The sequence below is a fragment of the Molothrus ater genome, chromosome 1, assembly GCF_012460135.2.
Source record: "Molothrus ater isolate BHLD 08-10-18 breed brown headed cowbird chromosome 1, BPBGC_Mater_1.1, whole genome shotgun sequence".
Taxonomy (NCBI): Eukaryota; Metazoa; Chordata; class Aves; order Passeriformes; family Icteridae; genus Molothrus; species Molothrus ater.
In genome coordinates, this window is record NC_050478.2 from 59,653,614 (window position 1) to 59,671,486 (window position 17,873).

Consider the following 17,873-nt stretch of genomic DNA (forward strand, 5'->3'; position numbering starts at 1 on the left):
AAAATCACCCAAGTTTTGTATGTCATCTAAATTTGTGTCTGTAGATAAAATACGACAAACTGCTTCTCAGGTATGGCGCCAATGGAAGTCTTATTGTTTGTAAAATTATTTTACAGTTGCTAATGTGAACAACTTCATATGCATGCCATATGGTTTACCTGCATCATTAAATCATTAAACTTTGCTCTGAAAAGTAAAAGCCCCAGAACCTAACAATGACAATACACACTGCATAAAAGGTCTGAAAATATTCACATATGACAAGACTATTTTTCAAGACTTATACATCAAACTCCTTGGACCTTTGTTCCAGGCAGAAGTTTCAGAATCTGCATCTATCCTAAATAAGGTGTCAGTCCCAACCAGCAGGATTAACCTATAAATACAGTCTTTAGCAGAGAAAAAAAACCCACCAAAACAACCAAACAAACAAACAAACAAAAAAAATCCCAAAAAAACAAACCCCAGAAAGTCCAGGAATGGGAATACATGAACTACTCCTTTTTCTAAAAACTAGAGAACTAGTTTCTCCATAACTTGAGATCTTGAAAACAGACCCAACTCAACCACTGTTACACAAATACAGCATCCCAAGTACAAAGCTGCCACACAAACAACCTTGTTGGAAGAATCAGAATTCAGAGATGGGATCTAACACTAAGCCTAAAAGTCACTGAGTGACAATGTTCCAAATGACAGGGATGAATCTCTGTCCAAAACCACAATCCAGGAAAGGCTAATAAACAAAGGGCAGTATGTCCTGCAAGACAGTGGCATCAATGTCAGAATTTTTTTTAATGAAAAAGAGACAAACACTTTGAATTTCAGGTCAAGTCTATAAAGAAGAGAGGGGTGAGAGTTCTCCTGGAAAAGAACAAAGGACATACATGATTGATCCACTTCGCAAGAATGGCATGAAAGTACAGACAACTCTCCTAAGGACTATTCTAGAGAGATTTCTTTATACAGCGTTTGATCCTTTCCTCCTTATGCTGAAACAAGAGACAGAGGTGTATTATAACAAATATATATTCAAATACATCAGCATAACATATAGCTGTGTAATTTAATGTGATCTCATTCCCAATACACTATAACATCTATATATCAGCACCTGTAGCCTGAAACACTGCCCAGGAATAACATATTTAGTTGTTCAGAGTTCATGACATTTCTAGCAAGTATCAAAGGAACCTGTAACATTTGCAGCTTTTGGCATCACAGTAACTACTGATACATCTCACTTTGAGTCGCTACCTCCAGCAAAGATTTCTGTCCTACAGAGGCAGAAGACTCATCTGTAATGGTGCATCCATTTTGCTGCCATTTCTGTTTGCTTGTCACAGAGTAAAGGAAGCACTACAGGAACCAGGATGACATTAGGAGTTTTATCCACAAGGAAGTGCAGGTGTGCCAGTACACATATGGAGAATTAATAAGCAGTACCCACTCCCACACACTCCCACAGCTGCTTAACTTCCAGGAGTTTCTGTGTTCATGTCCAGAGTAGCAGAATGAATAGCATTAACAATGCTATTTCTACAAAAAACCCCCAAAAAAACAAAAACAAAAAACCCCAAACAAACAACCAACAAACAAACAAACAAAACCAACAACAAAACCATGGATACTTATAGTTTCTGGACTTAACAAGTTATTGCTTCTGGTCAAACAACAGATGTTGGAAGAAATTACTGTCACTTTGCAAAAGCAGTTTTAAAACACAGATGTTCAAAAGTAAATTCAGTTCCATCTTTGGAATTTTTTATCACAGAAACTATATTAAAATTCAAATTAATGCCAATATTGTCAGTCATTCAGCCTCATCCATCATTTTCAAGCTCATTTTCAGGATGAAACATGTAGAGCCATTCAATTAACACGTGTTTTGGGAAGAAGATGAAACTGAAACCTGTATAACTCTGCCCAGATACTGTAAGAACTTTTGTTCTAAACATTCAGAAATACCCAGGGAATGAGATTCATAGAAACTAGCAGCATTTCACAAAACTGTACAAAGTACCAAATATCACTGCATATAGCCCATTCAATGAGTAAACTCCACTAATATGTATTAATATTTTGGGGGTTTGAACAATTATGGACATTTTGAAAGGATTTCCAGACCTGCACTTATAACAATATAAGCCATGAACTTTCTGTGAACAGCATTCTACAGGAGATGTTAGGTCCTAAAAGCTCTGATTGTTACATGGTCTTACCAAATAATATTTTTTGTTATTTGGAGACATTATTCTTAGTAATTACACATGAAATATCAAAACCTACTGGAATACAACGAATAACATCTAGACTGCGAAAATCACGTTGTCATTTAGAATTAAGACACAATTCTAACAAACAACTGAAAGGCAGCAGGAAAATAAAGGTATTTTAACAAAGCTCACATTAGACTATGTCAGAAATGAAAAATCCCACAGCATTACAGTACATGCCTTGACTATTATCTATTGACATTTTTATCTCTTTTTTGGTGGTTCAATGTGGAACCTAGCCAAACACTCTGAGAAATCATAACCATAAGGACTACAAGATTGCTGGGAACAGCTTTCATTCCAATCAAAAGCACTAGAACAGTATTACTACATTAAATAATCTTATTTTTTGTGTACTACAAAAACTGGTTTGAGATTTGTAAGTATCAGGGAACCATGTGAATTTTCATTGAACTTCAAGTTCTGCAGACTTCCATTCCCATTTATCTGGAACAGATTTCATTTTTTTTCTATTATATATACTTCACATTAAATAAGCTACAGTTCACAAATTGTTAAGCAACAAGTATTCTACATTTACCTGCACAAAAGACACATTATCCTATTACTTGGTTCATTTTTCCTTCTTCTGCAAGTTTCTTATTCGCTAATGACATAAAAGAATTCCAAAATAACAGTATTGTCAGTTGCCCCATCAGTGGCAAACTGCAGAGACAAGCAACAGCAGTTGATCTGTTCCATAACTTGCCCTACAACAACCACTTAATATATCCAGTTGTGCCATTCATAAATACACTACTGTGGCCCACACCATGAAAGAGGACACAAGGTATTTCCTTCCAGTGACTGGGTATCTTTCATGACACCTTTATGAATATCTGCAGCGCAAGTGAATTTATGTCACATAAGGGAGAGCTGGAAAGATGTGATTTTCTGGTACCAGCCCAGGAGTCCCAACACTTCTTGCCTCAGCCCTACTAGGTCAAATACAATTATGCACTGACAGCAGCAAGCATAGAACACCTAAATAAACCAGGTATTTTGTTTATGGATAAATGATAGTTGACTACCGTTTAGTTCCTTATCAGCTTCAAAATTCCACCACACTTCTTGTTTTCCTGCCACCAACCTCACATGACAGCACAGTCAACTTCCTTCCTGTGGTCAGCAGTTGATTACTCTGTGGTTGATGATGACAAACACAAGTCAAACAGATGAGAATAAGCATCACTGCACATTTAAGGTCAACCTGAATGTTCTCTGGTCCTCTCTCTCCCTCACCATGTAAACAAAAAGCAGCAATTATTTTCCTGTAGATAACAACCTTCAAGCTGAAGGACAAGGTGCTGAAACAAGTGCTGAACCAATCAGTTTTTCCCCAAGCATTTTTACAACTATGCAAGTTGAAAATACTAAACAATAGCAAGGATTTCAAATTCATTTTAAGGTGAACAACTTTTTCCTCCGAGACAGATTTCCCTAATTGTTAACAGCAACACATGAACAGTTCTCTGTCCATCAGAGGTAGGGAAAGATGAGAGAAAATATAAAAACTGAATTTCTCCGGCAAAAGTAATAAGTTGTGCTTAAATATCAGAAATAAAAGCAGAACAGGATGCATGTGTTCACTGAACCACAGGTAATATTTAATATATATTTTAATATATTTTTAACAGGCCTTAACACATACAGTACGAATATATAAAAATACATAATCTTCTCATGTTTATTTATACATAAAGTACATCACAGGACATTTAATGATTCTTAACGGGCGACAATTTCATACAGAAGTCTGCATATTATTGAAGTTTCTTTAGGTATGTATGGGAAACCATATTCCAGCTTTAAAATATGCACTATCAGTCTGTCTAAATGAATCTCAAAAGCACAACGTGCACTACAGACAAACAGTGAGTGTGACAAACAATGAGTATGATAATCTTTGTCCTCACTGTAAAGTGAGCTAGAGCAACACTGGCAAAGACTCCTACAGACTGCTTAGCTCAAGCAAAAGAAGTCATTCTACAAATTAGGTGCGAGGCCAATAAAGGTTAGCAACTGATAAGTTGTATTAACTGACATTGCACAGCAGCAGGACAATTAACTGGAGTTCAAAACACTACTACACTAAAGTTAAGGATGTGTGTATAAGACTTCCAAGACACTGTAAATTCTTCACTGAAAAAATAAATCACACCAAGTCAAAAAGTCTTGAAGGTCCAGAAACAACAGCACTGGATTAAACCCAACATGCCAACTCCAGTATGTTTTTATAGGTGTTTGTTTCTAGACATCTTCAAAGATATGCATTACACCCTTTTAGGCAAAATCCTCAAGCATACATGCACATGATGGGTTTCTGCATATCAGAGACCTCACTTCAACACTCTCCTAAGTATCTGACATCAGGACCTTTGCTGCAGTTTCCACAGGAATACAAGGCTTCTTCAGAGTCTGTGCTGAAGATAAAGATTAGAAAAGCAGGATGAATCATTCATAAAGACATAGAAGTTGTAGTTCAATTACAAGCTTAGAGCCACAAGACTTACAAGTTGTAATTCCACTATTTGCACTGCTGTATTTCCCCTTTGACTCTACACAAGACAGCTGTGGTAGACTCCACACAAAGATACCCATGTTTTTATTGCAGGTCCATAGGACACCTTCCAGAGGTGCTCTCACATATCCAAGGTAAGGTATTCTTGAAGGAGAATGATCAACTTACTCAACTCACATTAAGAAAAATAAAACCAGTAAAGTGAGTGAAGAGACTGGTATAAGTATTCTGATTCTCAGAGCTCAGATAAGCAATTCATTAATCAAGTGATCAAAAATGAAGAAACACAATAAATGAGCCTGTCAATTTTTAAAACTTTTATATACCTACAAGAAGCTGCACAAAAGTAACTAAAAACATAGATAATCACTTTTATGGAGGATCAATATGTTAAATACACAGATTATAAAAGACCCTAACTCTGAAAGATGTCATCTAAACTGGAAGGAATGTAATTCACAATCTTTGGAGGGCAATGTTGATCAAAGACAGAGGGCAAGAAGCAAATCTGTAACAAGTTGGTAGTTCCTTGCTAGTTCCTACAGTTTGCCAAATCTGCTTATAAAGACACAATTAAACAGTTTGTCTAAAGAACCACAATGACACCTGCACACACACCTTCAATTAACCTGTGTAACCATCTGACTTATGGACTCAAGCCATCCCATCTACAGCATCACCAGAACACTCCTGGCTAACCTACAACAGAACTCCCAGTATCTTTGATAGTAGTCTGGACTAAATTTTTGCCTACCAAATCCTCCTCTTTATTCCCAAGCCCAATACCTACTGAGAAGCAAATTTCAGTGAGAGCATTCTCTGATTCAATTCTCTAAGGAATAGGGGTAATGATGATGACATTGTCCTACCTCAAGACAGAGGACAAACCTACAACAAGTTGTCAGACATTCAAGTATTAGTGAGATGGGGAAGGCTAACACTATGGCAGACTGTCCTACAAACTTGTGAATGTTCATAAAAAAACCCTTTATCTGGTTTAAGAATCAAGACAACATAATGTAAGCCTAACCTATTTTGCACAGCTTTAAACTACCTTTTTTGTTGGTTATCACATCCAAAGAAGTAAATACATTTAATTCATTATGAAACAGATTTATCACTGTATTTGAACTAGAAAAAGAGCACCAACTACTCTGTTCTTAGCAAGTCCATTTGCTTCAGCTCCTAGAACTGCTCCCACCAGTCCTTCTACCCACAGACAATGCTCTACAAGAACCAAAAGAGGAAGGAAACCTGTAATAAATAAGTACAATCACATAATCCACTGTAAGAGGGCTATCCAATGGAGATATCAAAATTATGGAGTAGAGTTTTTCGATGCTCACAACAATAGCATCCCTAGAAATTATTCAGAATAATGGGAAGCAAAGCAACGTTCAATTTTTGCCTGGAAACAATTTGATGGCAAATCTTTAAACCGTCTTCTCCAAATTGTTTATGCCCAATAGTGTATCTTTGAGGGAATTTGAAACTAATTTAATGGCCACACTCGGGAATGGTGTCCATGCTAGCCCCAACAACTAGCTCGCTACATATTTACTAAGGACGCCCAAACAAGCCCCCCGCCGCGAGCATCCCTCTCCTCAGTGAACTCCTGCCAAGGGACCCGAGTTGCGCGGAGTTGCGGGCGGCGGGGCCGGGCGAGCGAAGGCCGCACCCGCGGGCGCGGGGCTGGCGCCGGGAGCAGCCGGGCCGAGGGCGCCCTGAGCATCCTCCCGCCGCCACCGCAGCTCGTCCCGGCCCCGGCTCCGCCGCCGGGACACGGGAACAGCGGCCCGGGAGAGGCGGCCACGGCCGCGGAGGCCTGCGGGAGCCAACGACTGCCAACATCCCCCTCCGCCATCCACGGCGGGGCCGCCGCCCCTTCCCGCCCTCCCCGCGGAGCCGGCGGGCGGTCCTGGATCCCGCAGGGCAGCGGGACTGGGCGAGGGGCGCACGCCGCCCCGCCCGCGGCTGGGGACAGGGGAAGGAAAGGGGAAGGAGGGGGGCAGCGGCCGCCGCGCCGGCCCCGCCCGTACCTGCTGTGCCGCTGCGCCGCGGCGGCGCTGCTATAATAGGCCGCCCTGCGCTGGGCGCTGCGCGGCACCGGGCGCAGCGGGATCTGGTCCGCCATCTTGGGGGCGCCCCCCCGCCGCCCAGCCGGGCGCCGCCCGGGCCCTCCTGACGTCACGGCCACGCCGGTGCGTATGAGGGGCGGGGCGGGGGCTCGAGGTAAACACGGGGCGGGCGGCGCGCGGGCGGCGTCCTCAGGGTGCGCTGAGCCCTTGGGGAGCCGCAGTGCGGGAACGGCAGGCGGGATCTGCCCTCTTCTCCCTGCTGCCAGGCTGTAGGACAGGAGCTGGTGCACAGGAAGTTCTACCTGAACACGAGGAAGAACTTCTTTCCTGTGCGGTTGCTCAGAAAGGCTGTGGAGTCTCCCGTGATGGAGATACTGAAGCGTCGTCTGGGCGCAGTGCTGTGCCCTGGGCGGCCCTGCTTGGACTGGGAGGTTGGATCCTGTGGTCCCTTCCAACCTGAGCTGTTCTGTGATTCCGTAATTATTCAGCTTCTGAGGTTCCATGCCTGCCAGTTATGGTTTCCTGCCATTAAACAGAGATAGGTATTGCCACCTGGAAGTGGACATTCTGTATGTCAGGGATAATGAACCAGTCTGTGTTACCTCACAGGGTTGATATACAAGTCACCACCAGCAAAAGCTGTTTTGAAAGATGTATGTGTTTATAGACCTACTGTAGAATGTTATCTGTTGGTATTCCTCTGAAATCAGATGCTCTGGGGGAGCAAAAGGCCTAACACCATTACCAATACAGAAGACTTTCTACAGCAGGAGCAAAGAAAGTTATTTTCTTTTTTTTCCTCAATGTCTGTTGCTAAATGAAGTTTGTTTTTATGACCCAGGCACTTTGGACTGAAGTGTTGCTGTTCCCTGAGCTGTACCTTCACCCAAGGGAAGATGGTCATTGTGGAGGCACCACAACACACAGCTTACAATGAAGGATGCTCCTATCTGCTGGAGTGAAGGTTATGGAGCGCTGGCAGCATTTCCAAGTGCAAATTTCTGAGCAGAATTTTGACTTTAGGTGTACTGTCTGGATTTTGAACTCAGTAACAGATACAGAACTCTTGAAGTTGAACCAGGAGATGGGAACAACAGTTACACAGAAAGCACAAGGCTTCTATAGGAATAGAAGGGAAAAATATGCTGGGCACGTGACAAGACTTTGCTGAGTAGTCAAAGGGTCACGCATGGAAATGCCAGAAAGGGGAAAGATATTTATTTAGCTTTTTAACTCTGTTAATCCTTAAAATGTTCTTGGTATTGGAATCAGAATCAGTTCACCAGTAGAATCACAGAATTGTAATTTGTATTGAAAGAGATGTCTAGACATCAGCTAGACCAAGACCTTACATTTAATATCAGGCTGTTCATGGCCATGTGCAGTGGAGTATTGAACACCTCCAAGGACAGCACAGTATTTCCATAACTTCTCTGGGCTACCTGTCGCAGTCTTTATCTTGTGATAAACAAATTGCTAATAAGTACTCAAAACTTCCCGTGTTCCAATTTGGGAAACACAGGATCAGCCAAAACCATCCATCTCTGAGAAAAGTCTGGCCACCATCTTCTTGGTATTGTGCCATTAAGTAGTCTTATTCAGCCACAAAGTTTCTTCTTAACTTTTTCTACTTTAAGCTGTGCAGGCTGAGCTTTCAACCTCTCCTTATACATCATGTTCTCCCGCCCCTTGGCCATCTTAGTCACCTTTTCATAGACTCACTTCAGAATGACAATGAGCTTCTGTAATGAGAAGACCAAAACTGGACATGGTAACCCAGATAAGGTCCTACAAGTACCAGACAGAAGAGAAAGGTCACTTCCCTCTTGTAGGTGCTGGCTGCACAGTTAGTAATGCTCTATTACTAACTGGGTGGTAATTCCACCCAGGCTGGGTGACTCTGCTCAAGGATACATTGCTGTTGCATCCACTTTTTATGTTTTTTATGTCTATGTGTTTTATGTTTATGGCAGTTTATGGGGTGTGTGTGGTACTGCCTGTCTCCTGCCTGCTCTGCCATGATGTACATGCTGGAATAAGCAAACACAGCCTGGAAAACTTTCAGGGTAACAATTATGCTAGTCCTAGGTGCTTTCATGTTGTTACTGCAATTCTACACATTTCACAGCTTTAAAATGTTAAACATTAATATTAATAACTATATATTCAGAATTCTCACGTGGCTAAGTAAGTTACCGCAGATCATTGAGGCCAAGTGAATTTAAGCTATTGCTTCCAGTTTATTAATTGATTCTAGCCCATGACAGAACAATTTTTGAACTGAACAGAAAGCACTTCATTCACAAGTTAGTGGCCTAAGATTAATCTTCTTGTCTGTGCAGAATTTTGGTTCTGGTTATTTGGTTATATTTCTGGATATTTAGTGGGTTGTTTGGCCTGTAACTACCTCTAATGTTAGTCATGTGCACAATTATGTGCATGTGTTTGTAAATTCCATATGAATAGACAAATAAGTGATCGAGGATGTGTAAGGAAAGGTTAATTATTGTCAGACCTGTAAAGGCCCCAGCATGAGACAATCATTAGGAATCATAAATACCTTCAGAGTCTTCATGTCTTACTGAGTCTCATGTAGTCCATAAAGCATTATTTTATTGATTATTACTTTAAGGTTTCAAGAAAGAAATACTTCTCTATTGCCTGTGTACAGAGAAGAGTTTGACCAGAAAGCCTTCTAAGAAGAGAAAAATTAGTTTTTTAGTGTGCCAATGGCCAAGAGAGTGACAAAATAATTTTAAACACATGCCGTTTTGATTACTTCAAATATATGTTTAAAGCTTGTATGGAATATTAATCCCAATATTTCCGTGTGGGACGTGCCTAGCTGCGTCTGACCCTTGCTGCTGGGCCAAAGGTGGCAGCTGTGGTGTTTCACCTCAGAGATACATTTGGCCGGCTGGATGCTGCAGCTAGGGCACTCGCAACAAATCCAGGCAAAGTAGGAACTCAGTTTACCTCTGGTGGAAAAGGTTCAGGCGATGGTGAAGGGAAAGGAGAGGATTCTATCATAGAGTCTTAATCCAGAGTTTCATTGCAGGGTGGTAGACCTCTGAAACGGCTCCTAATAGAATCCTGACCGCATGGCCTTGTCTCCTTTTAAGCCCGGGGACAGGGGGAGGGGAAGGGACAGGTGAGCCACCAACCAGGTGGGAGGAGGGGAAGGCTCAAGGGATAAAGACACTTGGACAGGCCAATGAGCCTGGACCTGAGGGGAATCTTTTGAACTTCTGCCAACCACACGACGCCCTGCTGGAATGTTAAGATTGATGGACAGCTCTAAGTAGGAGGGCAAAGGGGGAGGGGAAAGGTTGGCACACCTGAGGGGCATCACACTGCAACAAGCTTGTGTGGGGAAATATCACGAGGTCTCGAGATATCGCGAGGTCACGTAGAACCCCTCCCCTTTTACTGTTAACTGACCGTTACCCCCTGTTATAAAAGACCCTGTCTAACCGTTAATAAAGGCCAATTACTGTCCACCACATTGGTGTATGCATGTGTTTGGCCCCTGTGGCAGAGGCGCCGCCACAGAACCGTCCTCGACCCGGGACGCCACGCCCCAAGCGGCGGCAACAAGCTTGTTAGGACAGTTGCTGGAAATCTATCATGATTTCACCTTCTTGATCACTCTAATTGCCTGTTTGCATCACTATTTTCATAAAATGGTAGAAGCTCTTAAGTGCAGGATCTTTGATTTTTTGGCATGGATTATCATTCAGTTTTGCCTCTAGATTATGATGTGATCTTGTCTTTTGTTTTTTAAAGAAAATTCTAAACATTTATATAAAAGTTTTCACCATGCAGAATTGACAATTTGGCATACGATATGTGATAACTTTTCAAGTTGCCTTTAGAAAATGTCCCTGCATTTTGATAATATGTTTCCTTTCTTATTTAGCAATACTGAAAGATCATAGAATAAACTTGCTTTTGATCCAGATTTCGGTATTCAGGTGTTTCAGGCAGATGTTATTTTTTTTTATAAAAAAAAAAATTCATTTTAGGAATTAATTTCAATAATAATATTATAATATTTATTTCAATACTTGCCTAAGTAATGTTTGTCACTTAAATATCATGATATCATACATTTGTGATAATAAGTAAATATAGCACCACTCAGAAATAAACTTTCTGTATCATCCTTTCTGTGCTTCTTTTTTTGCATAACCTTTGCATTTCTAATAAGTGGCAGAGATCCAGAACCTATGATTTATGGATCTTGTGAACTCTCGGTTTGCCTAGGAATGAGCTGGCATGGAAACTGTTTTGCGTTTGTTGCATGTATCTGCTACAGGTGCAGAACCTATCTGTAACAAGTTCTGCCTGATATCCCCAAAGGGCATTTAATAATAATTTATATTTCTGTTGCCATTCTACTTCTGCTGTAAATGTTCAAGGTTAACTGCTCCCTCCCTTCTAACCCTGATTATGTATCCAGTCTGGGCTAGGGTAACAGGGGAAATGAAAGGCAGTTTGAAGCTAATTCATTCTTTGCTATCCTTCTCAAGGCCAAATTATAAAATCATTTATACTGGAGTAAATCTGTGGAAATGATACAAAAATCATTGGATATAAAACAAAAGAAAAAATTTCAGTTAGCCTCATGTAATGTTACAGGTACAAAATTTACATTACTTATATACTAGGTATTTTGTCACCTTATCCTTCAAACCTCCATGCATTTCTCTTTAGATTGTGTAACTTTTTTCATCAGTGGTAAACCAGCCTGGTATCTGTCCTCAAATTTTCATCAAAGTGTAAATTGGTCCAAAACACTTGGTGACTTAAAAAAAAATCACTAGCAAGACCTAAGCACACCGACACAGAAAGAATATGGTCTTGTTTGTAGGAAGAGCTAAGGGCAATGCTACACCAAATAAATTCTTACACTGTCAGAGAAAGGGAACAAACCAAATATTAAATAGAAGGAGCTAAACCAGCTGCAGTTATCAGTTTTAATAATGCTAATAGCTATGCCTTTTCATCTTCAATATGTTACTGTAGGATGTAACAAAATATTATCTTGCTCTGGGAGAGAACAAAAGGGGAGACTGCTTTCTCTGAAAGGTTTTAAAAGACCTCTTCAGACAATGAAGCCTCATACAATTCACTTATATGCCAAAGTAAATGAGTTTAAAAACAGAAAAAATAAGTAAAAATAATAATTTAAAATATTGCTATCCTATAAAAATTCCGAAAACAAAATGCTACTCACATATTAAAAAATATTATTGTCTACATAGCTAGAAGAAAATTCTATTTCTACACATTTTATTTTTAATATTCACAACATTCAGTGTTTGTCCATTAATTGCACTCCCGGCTGTTACATTTCTTTCACACCTTCTTTCAAGGTATTTTCTTAGGTAAATGCCAACTCTCTGCAGCCCTGCAGGATTTATGGACTGCCAAATCTCTATTCCTCCTTTTGTAGTCCATCCTTAACAAACTATGCATCCCTCAGCATTGGCTTCAGTCCTGTGTCACCCTCACCTGTATTCCACCAAGTCAGACATTAAGAATAAAATGCAAGCAATATCTTCTCCAATTACATAAGAAAAATAAGGTATATGCTGTATTTTGGATTTTACTAGACCTATGTCTTCTAGGCAGTAACAAGCCTGGCTGATAGGGCATTTTCTCCAATTTGCTTGGCAACACTTGAGGCAGAAAAAGTGCAAATCCTAGAAATAAAATTGGTTTAAAAACAGATAAACTTTGGTGACTTCTGATATAAATATCAGTCATGCTTTCACTTAAGATGTTAAGTGTTGATTGTGAATAAACAAAAGGAAAAACTTATAATACAATGTTCATTATTTTACTGCATTTTCACAATGACCCTTCACTGACAACCATCTAATAATTTTGCACAGTATCTCTCCAGTTAAGTTAACCTCTAACTTAAACATTACTTTAATATACATTTCAAAATACCATGCCTTTGAATTTCTAGTTAGCTTCTGAGGTATTCTTTCTAATGCTCTTATTGTATGTAAGTTCAGTGCTAGATTTCTATTTCTAATTGGAGAATAAAAAGCCCTATGGACTCAAAGCTCTTGAGCTGTATTACCAACTCCTGATCTTCTCTTAAAATGAGAGAATATCTGATAAAATATTCCCATGAATCTGCTGTGCAAAATTAACAGCAAAGCCCACCAGTACTTTCAAAGGACCCTTTTTTCTTTTTGAGTTTTCTCAGTAGGTATATTTCTTCAAATTCCATGCTGTTGATATTTCAAATGAATAAATACAGCTGTTTTAACTACTTCTTGAAACTGAAAGAAAATATACCCATGGATTAATTACAAATTTTGTGTTGTTTCAGAGCTTCTGAAAAGGTCATGGAAGGACAAACAAGGCCCAAGTGTAAACTCAAGTATCCAGTTGTGGTTGCTAGTATCGGACTTGCTTGGATCTCATTTCCTTTTGCAGTTTCTGATACAATAGTGACCAAAAGCTTCACATGGGGTTAGGAGTCTTTGTTCTGGGAGCTATACAGAATTAGATGAAGAAAAAGTTCCCAGATGCTAAGTGAAAAAATACTTAGTGTCTTGTAAAGCACATCCTTCAAAATCTGAAATTACTTGTAATCTCCTCTTTCTCTGATATCTCCCTATGTCTGTCCCAGCCAGCAGCTCAGGCTAATAGTAAAAAAAGAAATTTTTTTTGCCTCAGACCAGCTACTGAAACCAGTTTTTACTCAGATATTTTAGCCAGTCAGATCTGTTTTCTGCTAAAACCTAAACATCTTCTCTTTCTATACTGATTTCACTCCAAGCAGCAAATTGAACCTTACAGATTTTTCTTGTATCTCTTATTCATATAAGAAACATTATTTTCACAGAATCAGAGTCATCAAGGTTGGAAGAGACCTTCAAGATCATCTAGTCTGACTGTCAGCCCAACACTACCGTAGTCACTCCTAATTCATATTCCCAGGTGCTGCATCCAGACAGCTCTTGAACACTTCCAGAGACGGTGACTCCACCACCTCCCTGGGCAAATTATTCCAGAACCTAACCACACTTTCAGTGAAACCTTTTTTTTCTGATATCTAATCTGAACTTCCCCTGGCACAACTGAGGGCCATTTCCTCTTGTCCTTTCACCTGAGACATGGCAGAAGAGGCCAAGCCCCATTTCACTACAGCCTCCTTCCAGGCAGTTGTAGAGAGTGAGAAGGTCTCCCCTGAGCCTCCTTTTCTCCAGGCTTAGCACTTCCAGCTTCCCTAGCCACTCCTTATAGGATGTGCTCCAAACCCTTTCCCAGCTCCATTGCCCTTCTCTGGACACACTCCAGCACTTCAATGTCCTTCTTGCAGTGAGAGGCCCAGAACTGGACACAGGATTTGAGGTGTGGCCCCGCCATGTCATTCCTCTACCTTCTTCCCCAGTACTGCCCTGAGCAGCAATCTGTTCCCACTCAACTCATTATTTGTCACTGAGAGATTGCTTCCCATTATAATCATCAAATAATCCCAGTGGGTTTTGTCTACTATAATTTGCAAACATTTTCTCCCATTCCCCGGGGAATCTCCCATAAATAAAAAAAAAAAACCCTCATTGCTTCTTTTCAGAACTAAGAAGGGTCAGCTTCCTTCTACAAAGCAAACTGAAACCAGGGTTGCCCTCAATAATACTGAATAAAGAAAATCAATTTTGTCTCCAAAGTACTAGGATAAAGACTCTACAAATGTTAGTTACCTGCAACTTCCAATATCCTTATCTGATTCTAACTTATCTAAATCTGGAAGAACTAGTAGCCAAACACAGTGGTTTTTGAAAGTAGATAACATTGTTGTGAAGAGACTTTAAGCTGAAAAGAAATATATACTTCATATAGCAGAGTAAATAGGTTATCCACAAAAATTGACTGTGACTATATAAATTCTTAGTCCATTGTTTAAAAATAATACCTGAGGTCTGAAATACATTTAGATTGAAGTTGCCAGGATTTAATTTCTTGGATTACAGAGGCGTGGAGTCATAATCCATGATGTTAGTGAAAATAATTATATAACAAAAAGTATAGGTGCAACAACCCAACAGACAAAACCTGATTGAAACAAGCAGCTAGGGAAGGAGCAGCATGAAATTCTTTTGCAGATTGTATATACAACTGTCAGGATGCCAGGACAGTCAGCTATGGCTTGTCATTTTTCAGTCTTCTGGTACAAAGAAAGATTTTTCTAACCCCTTAGTAAATTTTCTGTGAAAGGAATCTAAAGGAGTCCACGTCTTATATAGACTTCAGGGAAATTGAATTAATTAATTTTTGAAGGCTAAAAAGAAATGAAAGAGGGAGAGAGAGATGTGCATTGCACCTTTGAGTTAGAAGGCTGTTGGCAAGAGGAAAGCAGGGTAAGAGTCAAGAAAGAAGCTCTTCAGAAAAGTGGGAATCCTAGGGAATTGTTCTTCTCCCATACATTTCCTGTTTAAAAAAGAAGAAAAACCATACTCTCTTCCATGAATTCCATCAATGTCACAAGACGGGATATTTTCTCTTGTTGCTTATAATAGACTTTTTGGGAGGGATTATATGCTCTTTTTTCCCTATCCTATTGGGGTTTTTTTGTGGCTTTATTTTTTTTCATTTAAAGCAAGGAAAGGTCTAAGTGATCAGTTTGAAAGCAATGAGAGAGGTGCTTGAAAATTATTTAACAGACCTCTGGTGCAGTATGGCGATACAGAATAAAACTATTTGCTCACAAACAGATTCAGCTGGGATTAGGACTGCGTCATACCGTCCTGCCAAGATCATAAGCCTATTCCTTTTTCTCTATGAATATGAAATATGAAATTTATGGATTATTATACACATTAATATTAAATATTGATCTTCTAGAATGCATCTGTAGTCTCAAGTTGCATCCCGTTTTCTTTCTGGAAAGAGGCAAGTATTGATCAGTATTTAAAAAAAAAAAAGAGAGAGGGTACCCCACAAATATTGTATGATATTTTCAAGAAACTAAATGTAACTTTATTTTAAGATCAAAGATGTTTCTTCTGGAAAATAGAAATTAATGTTTTACACTGCATATCCCTTTGTACTAATAATATGCAACATGGTCTCTATAAAGAAAGAATGGATTTCTTTACAGGATTCTTATTTGAAGACTTTGCTGAGATGGAAGCATCACTGATAGAGAGGAGAAATGTATCCTTGTGCCCTTTCTAAACTTGAACAATGTGGGTGCAGTGGTATATAAAAGGTGGAGTTTAGAATAGGCCTGTAACCTTAGGCTTCATAGAGCCATAGAATCATTGTGAGGTGAATGGGGTGCGCATGAGTATTTGAAATTCAATTTCTCCTCAGTTACCTTCTTGTGTCTTACAGCAAGGAGCCTTTCTGCTGTCTTCTTTGCTTCCTTGCAGTGGGTACAGCATGAGAGGTTTCTGGCAGTGAGCTCAGGCGAGAACACATCTGAGGGCAGTGGAAAACATGATCTAAGTACAAAGGAACTTTGTGGATATCTGACTTTCATTCAGTTACCTTTGTTCAGTATAGATGTGAGTGTGTGTAAATGTGTGTGTATATCCATAGACATATGGACATAGACTGTGGCTGAGATTCCTCTTCTGTCTGTGAAGTTTGGAAAGTCTGCCTTGTTATCCTCCATGGCAGGCAATTCAAGAAAAAGACATCAGCTAAAATGTCCCTGTATCACCAGCATTGTTTCTGGGATCAGAAATGCTGCTGAGTGCTGACATCTCTCATTGTTCACCTACCAGTTAAAATCACTTTGCCCTCACTGTTGGTCAGAGCATGACTAAAAATCTGGATAGACTTAGGAGAATTGACCAGATGAGTTATGTTATCAGCTGTGCAAAGCTCCCAAAGCATAAGCCTGAGACACAGGCCTTTGGACACAGGGCTGACTCAGGAAGGTGAAGAAAATGGGGTGAAAATTAGCAGATACCCAGAAGCAAATGTGCTGATATGTGCTGACAAGGTACTATCAGTGTGGCATGTCTGGCCTCATTCATTCCCTACTTTTCCCAAGTAAATTTGGGGATGGAGATGGAATTTTTTTTTCACAGCATAAAAACATAGGACCAGAACTGAACAGTAATGAAATAAAAAAGGCTATGGAAAATCCAGTGAAAAATTCACTTTTACTTCAGTCCTAGTCTAGTATCTTGTCCAGAAAGTCATCTGTCTGCCAGCTTATTCCAGGTTAATTACCTAGCTGAAAAATTTGGAGCTTCATTAGACAGAAATCTGCTCCCGTCCACCAGATTGCATAGCTGATCTCTGAAGCATGAAGGTTTTCAGAATGGTAGCTAACACATTTTTGGGGTGATCTCCATGCCATACAGAGTGCAATTTCAACTCTTAATTACCATTCCTCATATAGCATCAATTACAAACTGTGTCTCACCTAAACAACCTTCTGAAAGCCAGTTAGTAAAGTGGCTTTTTCTCCTGTGCTTCAGAAAGTCCATGTTCTACCACAAGAGGGAAGAGCCTGAGGTTTCTTCCTTTGCTGAAGTAGTAGATTTGGGAAACCCCTCATGATGCAAAGAGCAGGTTCCCTGAGAAGTGGAAGCTTTGTTATTAGATACTATGAAGATACAGCATGACAGTTCTGAATGTTTTCCTTTAATCTTATTAAACAGAGTTATAAAGGGAAGAGAAAAAAAATATATGCAAAATGGGATCTTTTGTGCAGCTAACAAATCCCAAGCCTCAGTACACATCAAGAAAATACTTAATTTTCACAGTCTAGTCCATTCCTAGTATATTTTAGGCACTGGTAATTTCAGAAAGAAAAGATGATCCATAAATCCAAAGGCAAAAGTTCACCTGTGTTTGCTTTTAAGACATGTATAACTGAGATGCAAGAACTGTGAACAAAATCTCCTGTACCAGTGCTTCATATATATCTACACACACTAGCTAAGAAACTTAGCTAACTAAAATGACCATTTCCCTCTAGTATTACAAGTTGTAAACTTTCAACCCTTTCAA

General features: G+C 39.8%; 1 protein-coding gene and 1 long non-coding RNA gene across 3 annotated transcripts in view; one reads left to right on the forward strand and one right to left on the reverse strand.

Moving 5' to 3' along the window:
- Positions 1–6,966, reverse strand: part of ATP9B (ATPase phospholipid transporting 9B (putative)) — a 150,473-nt gene extending 143,507 nt beyond the window's left edge. For both annotated transcript variants that reach the window (XM_054514570.1, XM_036402314.2), the window contains exon 1: positions 6,837–6,966. In XM_054514570.1, the coding sequence (XP_054370545.1) occupies positions 6,837–6,931 (95 nt within the window). In that variant the 5' untranslated portion in view covers positions 6,932–6,966. The remainder of the gene's footprint in view (positions 1–6,836) is intronic.
- Positions 6,897–11,040, forward strand: LOC129046660 (uncharacterized). Its single transcript, XR_008508316.1, has 2 exons — positions 6,897–6,998; positions 7,717–11,040. It is a non-coding gene; the product is annotated as an uncharacterized LOC129046660 (long non-coding RNA).
- The last annotated feature ends 6,833 nt before the right edge of the window (positions 11,041–17,873 follow it).